The sequence below is a fragment of the Callospermophilus lateralis genome, chromosome 14 (genome assembly GCF_048772815.1).
Source record: "Callospermophilus lateralis isolate mCalLat2 chromosome 14, mCalLat2.hap1, whole genome shotgun sequence".
Classification (NCBI taxonomy): Eukaryota; Metazoa; Chordata; class Mammalia; order Rodentia; family Sciuridae; genus Callospermophilus; species Callospermophilus lateralis.
This window is the reverse complement of record NC_135318.1, coordinates 78,983,758-79,005,424: the sequence shown is the minus strand read 5'-3', so window position 1 is coordinate 79,005,424 and position 21,667 is coordinate 78,983,758. Positions and strand designations below refer to the sequence as shown.

Here is a 21,667-nt window from a genome sequence, read left to right as displayed (position 1 = left end):
CGAGAAAGTAAAAAGGCCAGCAATTTGAGATAATTTTCTCACAGTCTCTCAGGAGGAGCAAATCACATAATTCTTCTTGGTTTCTAACTATGTAAATATAAAATGTAACAGATATGTGCACACAAATTTTGTGATATCACATAAGGGTGTGTGCACGCCTAGTTAAAAGTAAGTTAAAATGGATCCAAACATTAAAAAAACAGAAAGGGTTTCATAAGGTTTACATAATTATAAACCATACCTTTTTTTAAAAAATATTTATTTAGTTGTAGATGAACACACAGTATCTTTATGCATTTTTATGTAGTGCTGAGGATTGAACCCAGTGCCTCACACGGCTTACTTTACCACTTATACATGCAAAGCAAGCACTTTACAACTGAGCTACAGCCTCGGCCCCTACCTTTATTCTTTTTTTAAAGTTGTTTATTTATTTATTTATTTATTTATATGTGGTACTGAGGACGAACCCAGTGCCTCACACATGCCAGGCAGGCGCTGTACCACTGAGCCACAACCCCAGTCCCCTACCTTTATTCTTAATGTGTATTTTCCCAGATATTTGGATAATCTATAGTCCTTAATTCATAGAATAATTAAAATGTCTATTTGTTTAATTATTATGTGTCTGTTTGCTTCTAATCATTTTCCTTCAACAGAAAACACATAATTTATATATTTCTTATACATGCATTTACTGATACTCTGCCTTTTAGTTACAGATATTTGAGATAAATGTATTTTACTATAAAAATTTTTTCTTTCAAGAGATAATACAACCATCAAGTAATTTCTAATTCTCAAATTATGGTACAAACTTTTGTAAGATGATAAACATATATGATTCTGTCTACAGAAATATCCAAGGGCTTTAACTATATTTTCATTGAGCTATTTCTTCTTATTAAGGTACAATTATTTATATTCTAAGATTTACTGGAATTATTTCAAATATAGCCCAGGAAAAATTCTAGAAGGAGAACAACATGCTTCAACAGACAGGAAACACATTGGAGGTCCTAAGAAGAAGAAGAAATCATCTTTGGGTACAACAAGGTCTTTATATTTTAGATTTTAATGATAAAAATTTCCTAAATAAGGAAATTCTTATGTCATTATCTACACACATAATATAGAAAGTTAAAAAAATTGAGAGACAGATTTATGTATAACTGGACTGACTGTAAATATAGACTAATCAATTCTAGGATATTTCAGGCTATTACCCTGATCTTATTATGCTGATGTGAACTAAGATTTTGTCCATATTTTGACTCAATAAAGACCTATATAATGTTAAGTTTATTGTCTAATGATTCTTAATGTTTAAGACAAGGATTAATTTTAGTGAATAAATTTACATCCTTAATTAAATAATAAACATTTTAAATGCTGACTCAAATTCCAATTTTGACATTTCTCCTTGGAGACTAAATTTGATTCTTACATATTACTTCTGTTTGTTGGATAGTTGTAAGATTTGGAAAAACATTTTATTAGGACTGATCTTCTCCAAATTAAAGTCGTATGTTAGTTTGGAGCAGTAAAATTTGCAAACTTTGTTGGAAATTCATTGGTATTATATAAGTTCTCTGACTCGGATATGGATACTCTCTGACTTAGTATCCATAAAAAATATGGTAAGATTTATATACTACTCCCTACACTGGGAAGTAACCTTATCAAATTTTCTAAAAGACAATTAAGAGACACCTATTTAAAGGATAATATTCTGAGATATAGAGATATTTTGAGATATGATATCTTCTCTCAGAAAGAGATTGAGGGTTCTTTTTAAATTATTAAGATGTATCAACTAGTCTATATACTAGAAAATTACAATAATCAATAAAAAGTATTGTTAGACCAGGATGCAAGAAAAGGCCACTGACTCCAATTAAAATCAAATTAAAGCAAGCTTATTTCGACCGGCCAGATTGCCTCTCCCTCCCAAAACCGGGGGAAACAAGACAGCAGCAGCAGCTTTCCTGCAGCCCAGCTTTATAGCCCAGAAAGTTACACAAAGGAGGTTTACAGATAACCGAACTCTGACAAGCATCACACTAATGGTAGTTTGCATTTTTTGCTGGTCCCAACATCAGAATTTATGAGGACCATTAGAGCCTCAGAGAGGGTCATTATCTGGCCAGGAAGGCCAATATTTATGAGGTGTCACTAAAGTTTCAGAGAGGGCTGCTATCTAGTCAGAGAGCCAGGCCTGGGTGAGTTCAAGGCAGGGACAGGCATTCCAAGCAGGTTCAGCATTTGCAGTAATTTATAGTAAAGCCAAAATTATCTTTTCATGGCTTTGTGGTGAGATGGCTCCCAATTTTAAGAAAAGATCAGGTTGGGTCTATCAGTATCTCATTTTCATATCTAGCCTCAATTACTATTAATAGAGAAGGCCTTAAAAATCACCTACTGGAACCTAAGATCAGAGGGGACCTCTCAAAATTAATATAAACCAGAACAAATTCAGGGAGATTTTCAAGAGATCCAAATACATATATTGTAATATTTCAAAATTTATGCCAGATGTCTAACCTTACCTAAAGAAATATTATGCTATTACTTAGCTAAACTTTGAAATAGAAGGCCATCTTGAAAACAATTTTAAAAGAAATTAATCTTAACTATGTCCCAGTAACACAGAATAGGGACAAAGAAAGGCAAACATACAGAGATTAAAATGCTAATCTTACCCCAAGAAAAATAAGCTTTCTGATTAAAAATTTTATTCCTCTTCTAAGTTAAAAACAGATTTTAGAAGCCTCTAAACATTGAAACAGGGCCTTACTTCAAGCCCCTATCAACAGTTTGTCACTAAGGAAAATAACACTAAAATAGTTACCCCTAAAATATCAGACAAACAGCTATAAATAAATCAGCTCAATAGCTGATAGATAATTTTAATAAAAAAATTTAAACAATGATAGACCCTTTTCAACTTTAATAATATGAGATAATGCCCTACATATATTGATATTTTTAAATTAGCAAAGTCATACATAATTATTAGAACTAATTTTACTACATTAAATAAAGTTACTAAGGATACTCATAGAGCTATTTATTTATACACAAAAATTGTTTTGGCAATAATCCCTCAAGATGTTGTTGCTAGGTCAGTGTAACACAAATTCTAAATTAGATCATTTTCTTAAATAACACTGTTAACTTTTTTTACCCATTAATATTTAAAATACTAACTCCTCCTCCTTAGGTCAACACTAAACTTGATAACAGTAATGATAGTTTTTTATGGATTCATAAATAAAAAAACTATTTCTCTATTTCATTCTTTATTAATGATAAAAACCAAAACACTGTCTCTGGACTTATTTAACATATGTATTTCCTATTTTGGATGTTTATATAATTTCTCATTGCCCCTAGTAAAAGCCACCATTCCTAAGTTAAAAAGTCTGTTTCTCACTTCATTCCAAATTAAGATAATTATTTAAGTTAATCTAGAGCTAATTTCAAACTACAAATTTTTATATACAAATTATTGTATTCTTTATTTTTGGTAATTCTGTTAAAGTCAAAATCAAGTCATACATTTAATAAAGGCTAAATTTTTATTTATCATGATCCCTTTAAATGACTTTTGCCAAGTCTCATGACCAGCTAGAGATAATTAATCTTTTCTTATCATTTAAATACTTGTACTATTGTCGATAATTTAAACTAATGATATTATGATTTATGCCAGCCTTTCACTAGATATTAATATAGTAAAACAGGGGGAAACAGGACCCACAGGCGCATAATACATCTTATAAAATATTTTAAAAATTTTTCTTAAATTGTAATATTGAGAGTCTTACTGCTGCTGAACATGAGTCAGTAAATTAAATTAGATTTCAAAGATGGAATTTAAACCGGTCATCAAGAAAATGTTGAAAACACAGGAAGGTAAATCTCCCAACTGCAGAGTTTACAGCCATGCGCCTTTACAGGCTTGTCAGGTAAGTAAAAATTATGAACAAAGTTCTATGGACCCATTTCTCAGGTCCACCTTTAATATACCTTCTACCCATGTAACTAGATTAATCATACTGACTGTAATAGTCAGTTATCCCTATATGTTGATCCTATGATAAACAGGTTGTCTGGGAGTATCTTTTGAGAAAAAGACAGCATATGAGAAACCTCAACCAGCCAATTATGCTGGTCCTTAGAAATTAAGACTATGTATCTGGACAATTGTCAAAATAGAGAGGTTGTTGAAATGGAACTTTCCTATACAGATCAGTTATTGGCATAAAATATCCACCAATGTATTATTGCCCTAATCATTCTATAATAGAAATTGGCATCTTTCCTAAATTGCTAGATTGTGCAAATGTCTTGCAAGTACAACATAAAATATCTAGAAATGGTGGATATATTTTAGGCTGGTCTCCTAGAATGGACAAGTACAATTGCAGAAGGTTGCAATGACTCCTAGAAACCTTAACCCGCAGTGAGATGGCACCCAAAAGGATGTTTGATGTTTGACTTTTGCCTTCAGAGTATTTACATTACTGACAGACCTAGAAGACTCCTTAAATGTGAGAAGTGAGAGAAAGGATGATTAAATATCCTGTGACAACTTACCTATTTTTATCACTAGTTATAGTAGAGGAAAAGGACATTGATCCTTCATCAACGTTTCTTTGTCCTATTGCCAAATAGCATGCTGAAGTTAACATTCAGGCCTTGAAACAGGTTCATGTCAATTAACCAGACCTAGGCAAGCTGTTGATCTTATAATCCTTGAAATGACTACTCGAAATATTATTCATTGTTCCTACAATACAGTCTTCATGGCTATGTTTTAAAACTTACAACATAGATTTTCTTAATAATTTGACTTAAATTACTTCCGAGATCCTTCTTGGTCAGATAAGTGCTGATGGAAGGATTGGAACTAAGTTAAAATGCTGTAGAAGACACAGTGATGAATAATGTGAATGAGCCCTCTGCTCTATGGTTTGTGGAAAGGCTTAAATGCCATGCCAAATAAATATGGCTATGTCACTAGGCCAAACACAATGCTTCCCAGTAAAATTGGGAAAAGATTAAGAATCTTCTGATGAGTGTTTGGCAGAGTAACAATAATAAACTGGATCTTCCAAGTTGGTTATGTTATTGAAATGATGTTTTCTACTAATTCCTTTTGTGTTTCAATAATAGATCGTGATGACCTTGGACCAAGAATCCAGTGACTGGAAGATATAATTCCCCAGTTGCCCTTTTTTTTTAATATTAAGAAGAGGGGAAGATGTTGGGAGCTGCCCTGGATGCAATCCTGATGCCCCAGCACACTGATCAATTATTGCCTTTGGTGCCAGGCCTCACTGTAACTTGGGTGTTACCCCAGCACGGGTAGCAAGGCGTGTGTGGCTCCAGGTGTAGGTGTTACTCTCAGGGGTTGAGCTACACTCACCTGATCCTTTGTAATCCTATTCCTTTGTCCTTTTTGGGATAGAATGTTCCATGGAACCTCCCCTTGTGTGTTCCCTATGTAAGAATAAAGAATTCAGTGACTCGCTCTCTTTCCACACAACTTTAAGGTCGCAGAGCCATCTCCAGAATATTGAAAATGGCATTTCTGTGTGGTCGCATGCTTTCTTTGTCATTTTCTTGAGTTATTCGAATAGTCAGATTTTATGAACCCAGCATTAGGTTGCCAGCTGGGACAGATGGAGAAAGCCTGCTTTCAATCTGACATTAAAATTCAGGCTCATCTGGAATTCCAGATAGGTGACTATTTTACAAAACTGAGCCTTTTTGGTGGACACCTCATATCCACATGAGGTGGGTTGTTTTAGTGCAGCAGCAGTATTTGAGAGGCAGTGTTCTTGGTTGGGGTTAGCTGTAAGCAGATCATTCACATAATGCAAAAAGAGTCCTTTATCCAGCTCGAACCCTCACAGCTAACACTTGTGTTAGACACTCATTATAATATATAAGAATATAGAAAAGATTTTACATCCCTGACATGACACAGTCTGGAAGTACTGGATGTGTTATTTTCATATTGAAGTCTTGTCACTCAAAAGCAAACCATAATTAGAAATTTATTTTTTAATGGAATGCAAACAATTCATTTCTTCAATGTAGTGCTTTGAACCACCGTAGTTACCTGGCCCTGCAATTAGCAGAGTGTATGAATTAGAACCTGTAGGCTGAATATTATAAACAATGTTAGTTATATCAACAAGACCCTTATTGCACAAATTAGTATTCATCAGTGTGAGGTTTTGTTTTTGTTTTGAACAAGCAGGGCTGGAGTATTGCAGCAAAGGCATTCCATTCTGTTTTAAGAATTTGACCACAAGAGGCTGGATCCCTATCAGCACTTCTGTTAAGGGGGTGTTGTTTCTTCCAGGGCAGGTGACCTCCTCCTTAAACAGCATTGTATTAGTGATGACATTGATCCTCCTCCTCATTGTCCCTTTGGTCCACACAGCCTTACTCACTTTTTAGCTGAACTCCAGAAGAGCTGTCTGTTTCCTTTCCTGGATGGCAAGAGTAGAGACTGAATAAGTGCATATTCTGGTGGTACTTGCAAGTGGAGTTATGACTTATTTGGGTGACGAGTTCACCTGAGAACTTAATTTACACAGCAGATCTCAACCAGGAGCTGCTTTGGAAAACCTGGCATGTGCCTGCTCTGTGGGCAGATAGCAGGACCCCATTCAGAGTCATCTTTTTCAGGAAGAAGCTGAGGTTCAGTACACACATGGTGGGGGAGCTTGCACTGAAGGCCTTGTTTGTCTTCAGCCACCCTGGCCTTAAGTGACAGTCAGCACCTGGGTGGTTGGACCTGGGCTCTGAGGCCAAACAGGTGGCTCCTATGTATCTCCACATGGGTATGAGCCCTGTGCTTGTGGCGCGGCTGTAGTGCAGCCTGGGGAGCCCAGGGTCTTTGGCCTTTTTTTAAAATTAGTTGTTCAAAACATTACAAAGCTCTTGACATATCATATTTCATACATTTGATTCAAGCAGATTATGAACTCCCATTTTTACCCCTTATACATATTGCAGATTCACATCAGTTCCACATCCACTTTTATACATACAGCCATACTAGTGTCTGTTGTATTCTGCTGCCCTTCCTATGCTCTACTATCCCCCCTCCCCTCCCCTCTCCTCCCATCTTCTCTCTCTACCCCATCTACTGTAATTCATTTTTCTCTCTTGTTTTTTCCCCTTTCCCCTCACTTCCTCTTATATGTAATTTGTATAACAATGAGGGTCTCCTTCCTTTACCATGCAATTTCCCTTCTCTCTCTTTCCCTCCCCCCTCTTGACCCTGTTTAATGATGATCATCTTCTCATGCTCTTCCTCCCTATTCTGTTCTTAGTTGCTCTCCTTATATCAAAGATGACAATTGGCATTTGTTTTTTAGGGACTGGCTAGCTTCGCTACCATCCATTTCCCTGTAAATTCCATGATTTTGTCATTTTTTAGTGCAGAGTAATACTCCATTGTATATAAATGCCACATTTTTTAAATCAATTCATCTATTGAAGGGCATCTAGGTTGGTTCCACAGTCTAGCTACTGTGAATTGTGCTGCTATGAACATCGATGTAGCAGTGTCCCTGTAGCATGCTCTTTTTAGGTAGACCGAGAAGGGGAATAGCTGGGTCAAATGGTGATTCCATTCCCAGCTTTCCAAGAAATCTCCATACTGCTTTCCAGATTGGCTGCACCAATTTGCAGTCCCACCAACAATGAACAAGTGTACCCTTTTCCCCACATCCTCGCCAGCACTTGTTGTTGTTGAGATGAAGTGTGAGATGAAGTGTGAGCTCATTTATTTGTTGGTTTTTTCTTTTGTTGAGGAATGACCTCCAGGCAATGAATTTCCCTCTTAAAACTGCTTTCATTGTGTCCCATAGATTCCGATATGTTGTTCTGTATTTTCATTTATCTCTAAGAATTTATTGATTTCCTCCTTTATGTCTTCTGTAACCCATTGGTCATTCAGTAACATATTGTTCATTTTCCATGTGATATAGGATTTTTCCTTCCTTTTTTATCATTGATTTCCAGTATCATTCCATTATGATCAGATAAAATGCATGGTATTTTCTCCACCCCTTTATATTTACTGCGGGTTGCCCTATGGCATAATGTATGGTCTATTTTTGAGAATAATCCATGTGCTACTGAGAAAAAAGTATATCCACTTGATGATGGTTGATATATTCTATATATGTCAGTTAAGTCTAGGCTATTAATTGTGATATTGAGTTCTATAGTTTCTTTATTCAACTTTTGTTTGGAGGATCTGTCCAATGGTGAGAGAGGTGTGTTGAAGTCACCCATAATTATTGTGTTGTGATCTATTTGATTCTTGAACTTGAGGAGAGTTTGTTTTATAAACATCACAGCACCCTTATTTGGTGCATAAATATTGATAATTGTTATGTCTTGTTGGTGAATGGTTCCTTTTAACAGTATATAATGTCCTTCCTTATCCCTTTGGATTAACTTAGTCTTGAAGTCGATTTTATTCGATATGAAGATGGCCACCCCAGCTTGCTTACGAGGACCGTGTGCATGGTATATTTTTTCCCAACCTTTCACCTTCAGCCTGTGTATGTCTTTTCTAATCAGATGTGTCTCCTGGAGGCAGCATATTGTTGGATTTGTTTTTTTAATCCATGTTACCAGCCTATGTCACTTTATTGGAGAGTTTAAGCCATTAACGTTTAGAGTTACTATTGATATATGGTTTGTACTTCTAGCCATGTTTGATTATTTATCTCTCTCTTTTTTAAAATTTAGTTTGTTTCTCCTTGATTAGCTTTTTCCCCCTCCGTCTGTCTTTACTGAGGTACTTCCCACTGTTGGTTTTGGTTTTTGTTTTTCATTTCTTTCTCATGTAGTGTTTTGTTCAAAATGCTTTGCAATGCTGGTTTTCTGGTGGCCAATTCTTTTAACTTTTGTTTATCATGAAAGATTTTTATTTCGTTGTTGTACCTGAAGCTTAATTTTGCTGGATACAAAATTCTTGGTTGGCATCCATTGTCTTTCAGTGTTTGAAATACGTTGTTCCAGGATCTTCTCACTTTCAGCATCTGTGATGAAAAATCCGTTGTTAACCTTATTGGTTTACCCCTGAATGTAATCTGCCTCCTTTCTCTTGTAGCTTTTAATATTTTCTCTTTGTTCTGTATATTGGATATCTTCATAACAATGTGGTCTTGGCGTTGGTCTACTGTGATTTTGTATGCTCGGTGTCCTGTATGCATCTACAATTTGTACATCCGTTACCTTTTTTTATTTCTGGAAATCTTTCTATAATTCTTTCATTCAGCAGGTTGCTCATTCCCTTGGTTTGAACCTCTACACCTTCCTCTATCCCAATGACTCTTAAGTTTGTTTTTTTTATGTTATCCCATATCTCTTCGATGTTTTTCTCATGATTTTTTTACCAGCCTTTCTGAGTTGGCTAGACTCTTTTCAAGATTATATACTTTGTCTTCATTGTCTGACGTTCTGGCTTCTACTTGCTCCACTCTGTTAGTGATACTCTCATTTGAGTTTTTAATTTGGTTTATAGTTTCCTTCATTTCTAGAATTATTGTTTGATTTTTTTTATAATCTTTATCTCCTGATAAAGATGCTTATTTACTTCTTTTATCTGTTTATGTAATTCATTTTAAACGTGTTCTTTCATTGTTTGAATTTGCTGTCTCATATCCTCTTTAAGATTCCATTCCATCTGTCTAAGGTATTCCTTGAGTTCTTTATTTGACCATTTTTCTGATGCCTCTAGGTCCTCCTGAATATTTAGCCTGTCCTGCATTGTTTGTACTCCTTTTCTTCCTTGCTTTTTCATGCTGCTCATGTTACTTCTTGTTCTGTTTGACTGCTGAGTTACTGTTTACTCCTATAAATTTATTTGCTGCTTGGGAGGAAAGGTATTAGAAGGGAAGAGAAGAAATCACTAAAGAGAATGAGAGTAAACATGTAGAATTCAAGGAATGGGAAATAAGGAAATTGAAAAGAAATGAAAAGACAAAAGAAAAAAATAGAGAAGAAAAAAAATTTAAAAAATAATAAAAAAATAAAATTTAAAAATAAAAAATAATAAAAAAATAAAAATAAATGAAAATAAAAAAACCCAAATTAAAAAAATTTAATAAGTGCAGTCTTAGAGTTTGATTAACTTCTTTTCCAGTAGGTGGAGCTGTGCCCACCGGGCCAAGCTTTTCCTCTCAATAGGACTGGGCACACTCTCCCTGTTTGCCATTCCCTCAGACCCTAAGTTTGTGGAGCTTGGGGCTGAGAACCCTCAGCGTATTTTGCTTGCCCTCCGGTAGCCACGCCCCTGCTAGCTGGTGCAAAAGACCTCAGTTGTCAGCACTGGTGGGAGCGGTAGCCGGGGGTCCCGCGCCACGGGTCCCGTGCCACTCCTGATTCCCTCGGTCTGACTATCGCACTCACGGGAGAGCTGGGAGGGGCCCTTGAGGTTTCCCCACTGTGTGGAGAGGGAAGGCTAGGGGGTTACACACCTGCCGCCGCAGGTCAATGATGTTATCTCCTCCGCCGCATTCTGGTGACGTCAGTTCTCTGCCCTGGTAGTATCCCATGCAAATGGCAATAGTTCGTTCCCTTTGCCGGGTGACCAATGCAACGGGTGGGTCCTGACTGGCTCTCCCAAGCCCCGTCTCAATCCTGTGGCCACTGCCTATGAAGGCTCGGTTGGTATTAACCTCTGCAGGTTCAGAAGGGCCGACCAGTTGTTTCAGCGGGATCGTTCAGCTCTGAGTCACAGTGGTTTGTCTGCGAGACACAGGCGAACGGGAGCTTGAATTCAGCTGATCCAGGCTTGGTGTGTGTTCAGAGAGGCACAGACTGTTCGCTCCAGATCCACATTAGCTCAGCATTGCCTAGTGATCCTGAGCAAACAGCATTTAGACGGTTTAAGACTCCTTATGCCCGCGCAGCTGAAGAGGTCAGAGACTTGATCTCTCCGCACCCACCGCCATGTTGGATCTCTGGTCTTTGGCCTTTTTAACCAGAACTTAGCTGCTGCTTTTGTCCAGAGCCTATGAGGCTGGAGATTTCTCTCTACTATAGCCATCTGCTTTTCTCCACAGCTGGTTTTCCTTTCTGTGGTTGTTTTTCCTTCCTCACCTCAGTAAGTGTTCATGAGAGAGTTGGTACGAAATCTCAGTCTCCCTGGCTTCCTGAACAGCAGTGGGGCCTCTGAATCCCCTATGTTTTCCTCCGTTGCCACCCACCATGATGGGATGCACCAAGAGAGCCCTTAGCAGAGATGAGGTGGTCCAGGTGCCATGCTGTGGAATCTTCAGAACTGTGAGCAAAGGAAACCTCTTCTCTTTATAAAGTTAGCTTGTATTGAGTAATTTATACCAAAGAAAGCTCTTCTAATAGGTATGCTTTTATGAACAAAAACTTACCTTCACTTCCTCCTTGACCCATTTAAGACTTAAATTTTTTTCATAATTATTATTTTAGGGGTATGCATTGATTTATATAAATCCAAAAGCATGTGTTTCTCCTCATAACAGAATACAATTTGAAACCTTAGTTATATTACCAACATGTTCAATGACATGTCATATTTAAATTGTTTACAGGTTTTTTAGAGAATGTTATACTTGAGTCTATATGGCTATCTAGCCACAAGCCATTGTTCTTTTAAAAGAACAATCAGAGATTATTATGTGGTCAATCAGTATTCTTCCTGCAATTTCACAAATAATCAGGCAAAAATTGATAAAATTTAATGGGTCATGCCAGGATAAAAGGATCCTATGCCATGCACTCCCTGTGGAGGTGACTGGTGGCCTGGGATGTAGGATATCTGGACCCCAATCCTGTAACATGATTCATTGAGGTCCACAATGAGAATCACAAGTTTATTACATACTTTTTGGTAATGTTTTATTTTAATTTCTGTTTGAAATCCCATTTAAAAGTAATCTAGACCATATTATTTATCCTTTCATTGTTGATACATATTTGAATGGTTCCCAGATTGTACATAATGTTGCTGTGAACATTCTTTCACATGGTGAACACAGGTCGGCATTTCCACTGGGTGTATGTCTTAGAGCAGGATCTCTGAGCATCAGCTACAGTCTACTTCCATCTCAAGAGAGGCCACCTCGGAGGTTTTGGAAGTGGTTGTACCCATTTGCATGCATAGCAGCGTGCAAGATTCCAGTTGCTCTACATTCTTACAACTCCCATCAGTGGTTTTAAGCCATTGCATATTTGTATCATATTGTGGTCTTTCTTTTAAATGAGCTAAACCTCCAGCCCTGAATTGCAGTTTTAATTTAAATGTAATTATTAATGATGAGGGGCAGCTTCTCATATACATGGGGGTAATTTTGTATTGTTCTGTGAAATGGCTGATCAGATACTTGATCAGATACTTGTCCATTCCCCCAACCCTCAATCATCTCTTCTTATTCACAGCAGGAGGAGTCTGGATATGGGGTAAATGCATAGGGATTGCCCTAAGGCCAAGACCTTTGTGCTTGTGCAAAAGTGTATGGTGCTGTTAGAGACCTGGGTATTCTAAAACTCACATCCATCTGCAAAAGCCATGTGAGAAGGCTGATAAACCTGCACGTGCCTGCCTGGCCCAAGTTGGCACACCATGCAGTATTTATGGAGCCCCAAACCATGTCCTCATTCAGTATGTAGATATGCTGGTTCACATCAGAAACTGAGGCCCAGACAAAAAAAAGGACTGGTCTAAAAAACAGGACAACAGCTTTCAGTAGGGTGCTGTTCCCTCCCATAATGTTTATTTTGGAATGATATCACCTGTCATCCTGGAAATCTCTTCCTCAGGTTGTTGTGTTGACCTTGTTTTTTCATTGAGAATACACTGTACTTCTTCACATGAGCAATTTTCCACTCCTTACTCACCTATGGTTAAGGAGTGCATACACACATACACACGTGTGCATGTACACATATGTGTGTGTATATAACACATGCACAACTTCTAAGGTTGGCACCCTGACATTGGGGACAGAGAGGGAGAAGACAATAAGGGAGTAACTAGTGGGAAAATTCAGCTTGTAGGTATGCCTTCCATGGGGCAGTGACATCTAAAAGGTTTTTAGGGATCTAAGGAAGACAGGGTAGGATTTTATATTCTTTCTACCTAAAACTAAGATAAGTCCATCTACCCTGTGTGAAAAAGAACAAGAGAAGATAGAACTTTGGTTTCTTCCCATATGAGCTGGGTGTTTTAACTGAATGACTTTATGCTTAGAATGTGTTGACCTTGTTTTTTCATTAAGAATACACTGCACTCTGATTTTTAAAAAATATTTATTTTTTTAGCCCCTGCACTCTGATTTTATGGGGAAATCAAGACTGAGTTCCCTATAAGTCCTTCAGAGTAATGTGAGTCTCTTGAAAGAGAAATATTTATTACTGGACCCCCTCCATGCTCCAGAATTGTTGAGAGTAAATTGATGTTGTTCTTAAGCTACGTAGCCTAGGGGACTGTGTTGCAGTGAACTGTATTTTCTGGTAGAGAAGTAGCATCCCTTAGATTCTATTGCACATTATTGTTAAGAATCGAGTCACTGACTGCCTAGTGTTCGGACCCACTGTGTGTGCTGGGCCACACATCCATCTAATTCTAAACATAGCAGGATAACAGGGCAGGGTTTATTGTCAGAAGATAATTGAATGTGAGCTTCATTTGATTTCAACAACTATCTTGCTGATGCAGAATGCAGTTAGTCCCAGAGGAGGAGGACCTGCACAAAATCTGCTAGAACTGAGACCTCTAGAGGTTAGTCTCTGGTGTTTCTCACCTGTCGTGGGGCATCCACGGGCTGCATGTGGACTTTGTTGGCATTGCTGCTGAGTGGATAGGAACATCTGGTGTCTGGGAATGTCCAGTGGACATTTCCTCTGTGTAGGACTGCCTAGAGACATTGTGCAGTTCCTATTCCACTCTGCCATATCCCACACAGCACCTGAGATGGGTGTGACCTGACAAGATGCCAATCAACCTGCTGATTGCAAGACATCATGAAGCAAGACTTTACTCTGGCAACTTTATCCCTGCCTCTGATCCACCCCCTTAAATAAACCTCTGGAGCCATTTTCTTTGTCTAGCTCCAGCACTTGTGTGAACTAAAACTATCAGCAGTTTCACTTTTGAAAATAGTCTTTTGTTCTTTACTAATTATTCTAGACTTTAATTTCTCATGTGGATTACAACCTCCTCAGCTGGAAGAAGAACCCCCAACAAGATGCTGGCCATCACCCCATACTCACCCATTGTGATTCTCACCTCTCCAAGTTTCAGGATTTTCTATGGTTGACACCAAATTGTGAATTGAAAGGGTTTATTTTATTTATGCTTTGTGATCTCCCCAGGAAGTAGATGCCAATGTGATCTCCATTGTGTGTGTGGGGAAAGCCTGAAAATCATGATCACTTCTCTAGGATCACAGGGATGGTAATAAAATGTAAATTCTGAAGCCAAATCTGTCCACTAAGGCCCTTGGCTGCAATTATGACTGCCCAAAGGGGTTGAAAGGCCATCTGTGTTTGCATATTTTTATACAGTTGAGAAGATTAAAAAGTCAGTACCCCAAAGAGTACTTGGGGAGTCCTAATTATAGGAAGAGGTTCACTGAACTAAATTGTGAAGAAGTGACCTCAAGCTTTTGGCATTAGAACCCAACTGAACTTAGAACTCTTTTAACCAGGCACACATTCTAGACACAGTCCCTTATCCAGCTCCCATGAAGGAAGATGCTCAAGAGAGCAAGCTGTTTTCTTCATGTGTCCAAAACTTCCAAGGTTGTAATCACAAAAATGTCCAGAATGGGAGCATTTGTAGATATTGACAAGGCCAAACACCAGACCCTATGGGCATTGATTAGGAAGCACCCACAGGTAAAAGAGGGTGGATCAGAGAGGACCAATCCAGAAAAACCCCTTCTGTGGTCACACCTGAGAAGTCCTTGTCCTTCCCCTTGTGTGTGTGTGTGTGTGTGTGTGTGTGTGTGTGTTTGTGTGTGTATGTGTGGGGGAGAGGGGAACTGCAGGGGACCTGCAATGACAGGAGGAGATTACCAGATGCTGGAACTCTAGTGGCATGGCTGGCCAGGGTGGATATTTAAGCATTGGATAGTAATTTTTCTACTCAGGTATTTATCAAGGGTTCTTATTCTGGTGTCACCCCTAGATTGTGGTCTATATGTATATTTGTAAATTCCTGATTTGGGAATAGATTTTTTCAATGGAAGTGTTTCCTCTGGGGCCAGCCAGGGTCATCAGTGTTATATGTTGTACTGAAAGTCAGGTGATCTGTTTGCAGAGTGCCACGCAGATCATCAGGGAGCCATTTTTAACTGTGTCTACTTGAGAAAAGATCAAGTGCACCACATAACCAACAATAATATCTTTGGACTGAGGTTATTAGATGACCCTTCTGGAGAAGGGTTTCCACAGGCATATACTTGAGATGGCCAGGATGGGGCAAGTTACAATACCCGGTATGAGGACTTCTCTATATTCTGTTTGAGCACTTTACCACTTAAATGACCTGCATTTTCATCTGGACTGAATTTACTACCCCTGGCAGTATAGTAGGTATAAATCTCCAGATCACATACTTGTAGAAATAACAGAGAAAGCATTTGGCATCATTTTCAATTTGTACTGGGCATTGGGTATTTTTTAAATTTTATTTTACTGTTACTAGTTTTTGCGTCAGTTTCTGGCCCCAGGTAGCCCATGTAGCAGTTGACTCCACTATACTTCTAGTCCTTCGATAAGACCTAAAAACTAGCAGCCTTACCAGGAAAGTGTTTCCATGAGGAGGACTGAGGGTTACCCAAACAAAGGGAGTCAAACTCTGCTGCATGGTTTTTGGAACTGTGATGTATCACAAATCACATTACTATGTTCCCACCAGGTAAGGAGCTGATTCCTCACCTGCCTTCAGAACACTCCAGAAAGAAATGCCATTTCTTGCAGAAGTTCTGCCTTTCAGTGCTGGAGGAAGGTGATGTGATCCAGTTGCATCTTCAGCCATGCTGCAGGGACAGTATGTGTGTCCTAGTGGGCTGCCTCCATTACATAAGGCTGCCATAAGACACTGCCACAGTGGTGGGCTTAAGGACAGTAATTACTTTGGTCCTAATTCCAGAGGCTACTCATCAATGTGCTTGCTGGAATGATTTATTTTTTTTGATATTAATTTTTTTAGTTGTAGTTAGACACAATACTTTTATTTTTTATTTATTTATTTTTTAAAATTATTTTGTTTATTTATTTTTATTTGGTGCTGAGGGTCAAACCCAGGACCTCGCACAGCTAGGCGAGCAATATACCGCTGAGCCACACCCTAGCCCCTACTTTTATTTTTTATCTGCTGCTGAAAATCGAACCAAGGCCTTGCATATGCTAGGCGAGCACTCTACCACTGAGCTACAACCCCAGACCTGGAATAATTTCTTTTGAGACTCACTCTGACATGTATCACCATCTTCTGTCTCTACATTTGCACAACATTATTTCTATGCTTCTTTGTGTCCTTATTGTCACTTCTTATAAGTGGGACAAATGGGTTTAATTAGATTAGGCCCCACACCAAATAACTAGATTAACATTGATTATGTCTTTAAGAATCATATGTGCAAACAGTCACAGTCTGAGGTACTGGGTAGTTAGAACATCAACGTGAGATTTAGGGAGGGGACACAATTCACCTGAAAATGTAAACTGGTTTCCTAATGAGGGTAGAATCTGAAGCAAGGGAATATTGAGTGAAAGAATATACAGATGTAACATTGTAGTAGCTACAGGCAGAGCATGGTCACATTGAAGCTGCAGCTCTTACATTACCACCAGAAATCTCTGACTGTAACTGCTTCTCTGCAGGCAGAAATCCCTGGGCTTTGGCCTCCTTTTTACTTTTGGCCAATCTCTTGTTCATGTGGCAAATAAAATCACACTGTTCTATTCATTTACAATTTCCCAGCTGATCAGCTTGAGTCATCTTTCAGTTAATTCTCAGTCATTTAGGTTTGTTCTTCCCCGAGTCAGATTCTGGATCCTGTAATGTGCTCTGATGCACCTGTAGTCTCCAAGCATGTGCCGCTAGGAGGAACCTGGGATGTCAGCTCTGTCTCTGAAGACCTCCCATAACATAAAAGGACAAGCAACTGTGCCTCTTAAGACAAAGGTTCTCCTGGAATGTTTTCTCTAGGTGCTCACTTCTAAATATGGAGGAGAGAGGTTTTCTCCCTACAGGAGCAGGTTTGAAGGAATTTCATACAGTTGTGTGTCTGGGCAGTTCCCAGTTGGGATGCATACTGCCAAGAAGCCATTTGACATGTAGAAGCCTACGTTTTCCCAGTATTGGGGATGTTTTTGGAGGACTCAGTCGGATGAAGATCCTCATGGAGGCTATTAAACACATATGTGCTGTGGCTCCATCACAGACAAAACCCTGGAAGACACCTTGCAGATAATAATTGTTTCACCACTATCTGCCACTCACACCAGTTTTCTTTTGCAAGTTTGCTATAACCTTTTCTTAATAGGGACTAATGCCATCCATACGCCCAAATACAACATGTTGAATATTCCTGGTCTGAATTCCAGATTCCTATATCAGATGATTCATGGCATTGCCAATCATCACAGGTCCCCTTGCCCTCCTCTTATTCTATGCCTACAATAAAGAAGTTGTTGTGTTTTTTTTCCCCTGCATTTCTGTATAGCCCATGTCCATCTATGTTTGAAATCATAGGACTTGGTGGTCTCTTACATCCCTCTAGAGCAGCCTGTTCCATAATTCATAAACCTTCACATTTTCAAAATCAGCCTATATTTTTATTTGCAAAGGGGAGTTGAGATTAATTCTAGCTGGTGTTTGCCCTTGATGTAAACTGAACCAAGTTTTTCTGGATCCTGGAATTGGAGTCTCATGATGACTCAGTATATAAGAAGGTTCCATATATGATGTGTAACACATAGTACTATGTTCCATATACATATAATCACAAGTGATGTTTTTTTTTTAATATTTGTTACTTTCCAAGTTTTTTGAGAATAAGCAATGTTGCATGAGTCCTTTGGTCTGGTGGAGGGGTTTTGACTTTGGAATAAGGTACAGCTCATGCTGAGTCCCAGTCCAGCTGCTAATTAGCCATGGGGCTTTGGCCACAGGATAAAACAGATATCATAGCCTGGCCATTAGGTCTAAGGACAAATTGCCAAATAAGAAGTATTCATTTCATGTTTGAAACAATAGAGTCAAGTCTGTGGACAGATCTGAAGACGTGTCCCCCACCTCCTAGGACCCCATTTTCCTTTGTTTGCTCTCTGATAGCTGCAATGGGAATGGATCTGTGGCCACCTTCCAGTGGGAGAGAGTGACCTACTATGGACACTTCCCTGTCCTCACTCAGGGCACTATCTCTTGGTAGGTTGAGTTGGAGGAGAATTATTAATAAGAAACTGTGTACCTCATCTCTGTCATAAAAATCAGGTAACCAGGCCCTTCACATTTCAGAGGACAGGGCACCTATAGCTGTCAAATCTTGAATGTGTTTGCTACAAAATGAGATATGCTGGAGGCTTTAAGTCCAGTGAGTTTGGGGATATACTTCCTAAACTACATATGCTTCATTGATGATTTCATATGGGTCACACAGATGCAGGACAGATGAGGCCTGAGTCTCAAGGAATTTGCACAACGCAGATTGATTAGCTTTAGTGGTCCAGAGGAACTAAGGCTGGATAATCTCGGATCCAGGGTTGATAAATCCTTTGAGATTCATCTTCAGTGGGTGTTTACATAACAGTGGGTGGTCACATAGCAGAGAGTCTTTGTCCCAAATTTTTGGGACAGACAGGTTCTTACAAGGAAAACAAATAATAACGTTTTTACAGCAAGCTCTCTTGAGACAGAGCCTGTTACAACAGTCTGCAAACCTGGCATTTACAAGAAAGATGAAGCTTCAAACCATAATGAGCTCTCTGAAAGAAAAAAAAAAAAAAAAAAGAAGAAATCCTGCTACCATTCTTTTGGGGTTACATTAGCACAACGATAATAATCTGGATAATAGTCAGAATATACTGGTTTATGTCGTTACAATCAATTTCACCTGTTTTAATTTTTTAATGTGAATAGTAGGAAATTTTAAATGACACTTGTGATTCACATAGGATTTTCATTAGCCATTGCTGCCTTACGGGATTGCTTCCCAGGCCAATCTGCAGACTCACAGGGCGAGAGAGCAGGAAAGTTAAGTGAAATTGCAAAGTGATTGTCATTATATTATTATATTATTTCCAGTGAATACAATGCAGACATATAATTCATAAGGTGAAGTCACCTTGTATGGGAAGTTCATCGCACACGTCCTCTGGCGCTGCTACATCACTCTTTTAAGAGGAAACTTTGCCTTCGATTAGCTGTAGCCTGAGCCCCTCTTGTTCAATTCACAGACCTCAGAAGGAAAGTAAAAGCTGCCAGGAACCTGTCATTCTGGCCTCACTGATTCCTAGGGCTCAGCCTGCGGGGCGGGTCTGCAGCACTGTGCAGTGGAGAGCACTCGGGGAGAACCGTCCAATCCCGGCACAGCCAGGGCAGCTTCCGCGTCTGGCCGGGCCCTTTCCTTCTGAGCCGCCCTTCTCGCGATTCCGGCTTCCGTCGCCAGCCCTGGGGTCTCGCTGGCTTTGCCCTGTGGGTGCTGAAGATCCCTGGTGGCCGCCTGGCTCCCGAGCGCAGGAAATGGTGAGTGTGGCGGGGCCTCTTGAGCCCGGGGAAGGAGGTCGCTGGAACCGCGGGACTGGCTGCGGTGGGGCCAGGAGCTGCTGGGGACTCTGGGGTCCGCGGCCTGAGCCCTCCTCCTGGCAGCGCCCTCTCAGTCCCCCTGGCCAGCCAGGTCGGGAGCTTATCTGCAGCGGAGCTCCTGCCCAGCCTGCTGCACCCGCTCAGCTAGCCCTGGAGCGCCAGCAGCCCGGTCTTCCCAGGTGGGTGGTGATTGACAGGTGGACAGCGGTCTGGGAAGTCTCTCCACGTGGGATTTTCCTGCAGGAGAGGAGCCGTGGCTCCGGGGCCTCGCTGCTGCCGTCCTCCTAAGCTAGCTGGCTTTCTTGCTTTTTCTCCCTCCTTCCCAACCTTCCTTCCGCAGGGTGCTTTACAGGAGCTCCATCCCTGGTTCTGATGTAGGGCGGAGGGGGCGGCACCTGAGGAATTCGCGGGCAGCAGGTTTACTTAAGTTGCAGCCTCCAGAGGGAGTAATGCGGTGACCCTGGTAGGGAACTTCTCTGAGATTTATAGTCAGTGCGTGGTTACAGGGCAGCTACTCCTTGTCCCATATTTGAAGGTGACACAGGTTGTTACCAAGGGAAACAAAAGCGAAGCTTCTGTTCAGCAACTCCCTGAGAAGTCTCTGACATCTGTCTGCAAACTTGGCTTTTACAAGAAAGAGCAAGCTCAACCCACAGTGAGCGCTCTGGAGGAAAAATACTGCTGACATTCTTTGTAACAATCTTGCTGACAAGAAGAGAAGCTTAATTTTGCTATTGGTTGTTTTGGGGCTACATGAGTACTTTTTATTTTTTATTTTGAGACAGGGTGTAGCTAAGTTGCTGAGACTGGACTAGATATGGTCGGATTTATACAAACCTTTCTATTGGATTTAAGAGTACAAGTTTCAGTCATGAAAGGACACTTGCAATGTCCAGGCAAAGTCCAAACACCAGGCCACACCCTGGAATCCCAAGCCAGAGCTTTATTGTCAGTAGCAGGAGGCAAAGCTTCAGCCCTCCCAGGGCAGGATTTAGTTGAAGGAGGAGTTCCCTAAGCCGCTTAGGGGTTGCTTCATAAGCTGGGGTGGGGTTGGATCCTTCAGAGCTCACATGTTCTTGTGGGAAGCTAAGCAGTGTTGCCTCAAAATGGAAATTTAAAAGCCTCTAGATAAAATGGCTCCTGACCTAAAATGGTGAATCTGATGCCAATATTGATCTGATGCCAATAAACTGGGCTCGGTGATGCACACCTGTGATCCCAGAGGCCCTGAAGGCTGAGGCAGGAGGATTGGGAGTTCAAAGCCAGCATCAAAAACTTATCAAGACTCTAAGCAATTCAGTGAGACCACATCTCTACATAAAATTTCAGAAAAAAATGGGATGAGGCTTGGTGGTTAAGCACCCCTGGGTTTAATCCCTGGTACTGTTATGCTCGAATTCGGGACCCACAAAAGACCACCAGAGACCAAGATTGATGTAAACAGCAAAGAGGTGTTTATTGCAAGCTAGCTCCGTCCTCCGAGCACACAGCAACTGGTGACGCTGAGAGGCCCTGAGCCCAGGGTTTGCAGCAGTTTTATACATTCTTTGGAGAAGGCAGGGACTTCACATACATCATAGCATCTGTTAGCAAATCATCACACACCGTGGGAAAATCAAATAACAACTCTAAAACATGATTAGCACATTCACTGGCGGGAACAAGTTGGGTAGGGCTGATTGGTCAGTACAAAAGAGGTATTCATTTGAAATGATTGGTATAAACCAAGAGGGGTGTACATGCTGAACTACATGGTTTCCCAACATGTTATCAACCACCATAAACTACTGGGAGGGTCATCTGGCATCCCAGGTATTTCCCTGTCTC

General features: G+C 40.0%; 1 protein-coding gene across 1 annotated transcript in view; it reads left to right on the top strand.

Annotated features, from left to right (window-relative positions):
- Positions 1–19,700: 19,700 nt before the first annotated feature.
- Positions 19,701–21,667, top strand: part of LOC143379913 (uncharacterized) — a 38,230-nt gene continuing 36,263 nt past the window's right edge. Inside the window, exon 1 of the mRNA XM_076832654.2 lies at positions 19,701–19,780. Coding sequence (XP_076688769.2) covers positions 19,778–19,780 — 3 coding nt within the window. The 5' untranslated portion in view covers positions 19,701–19,777. The remainder of the gene's footprint in view (positions 19,781–21,667) is intronic.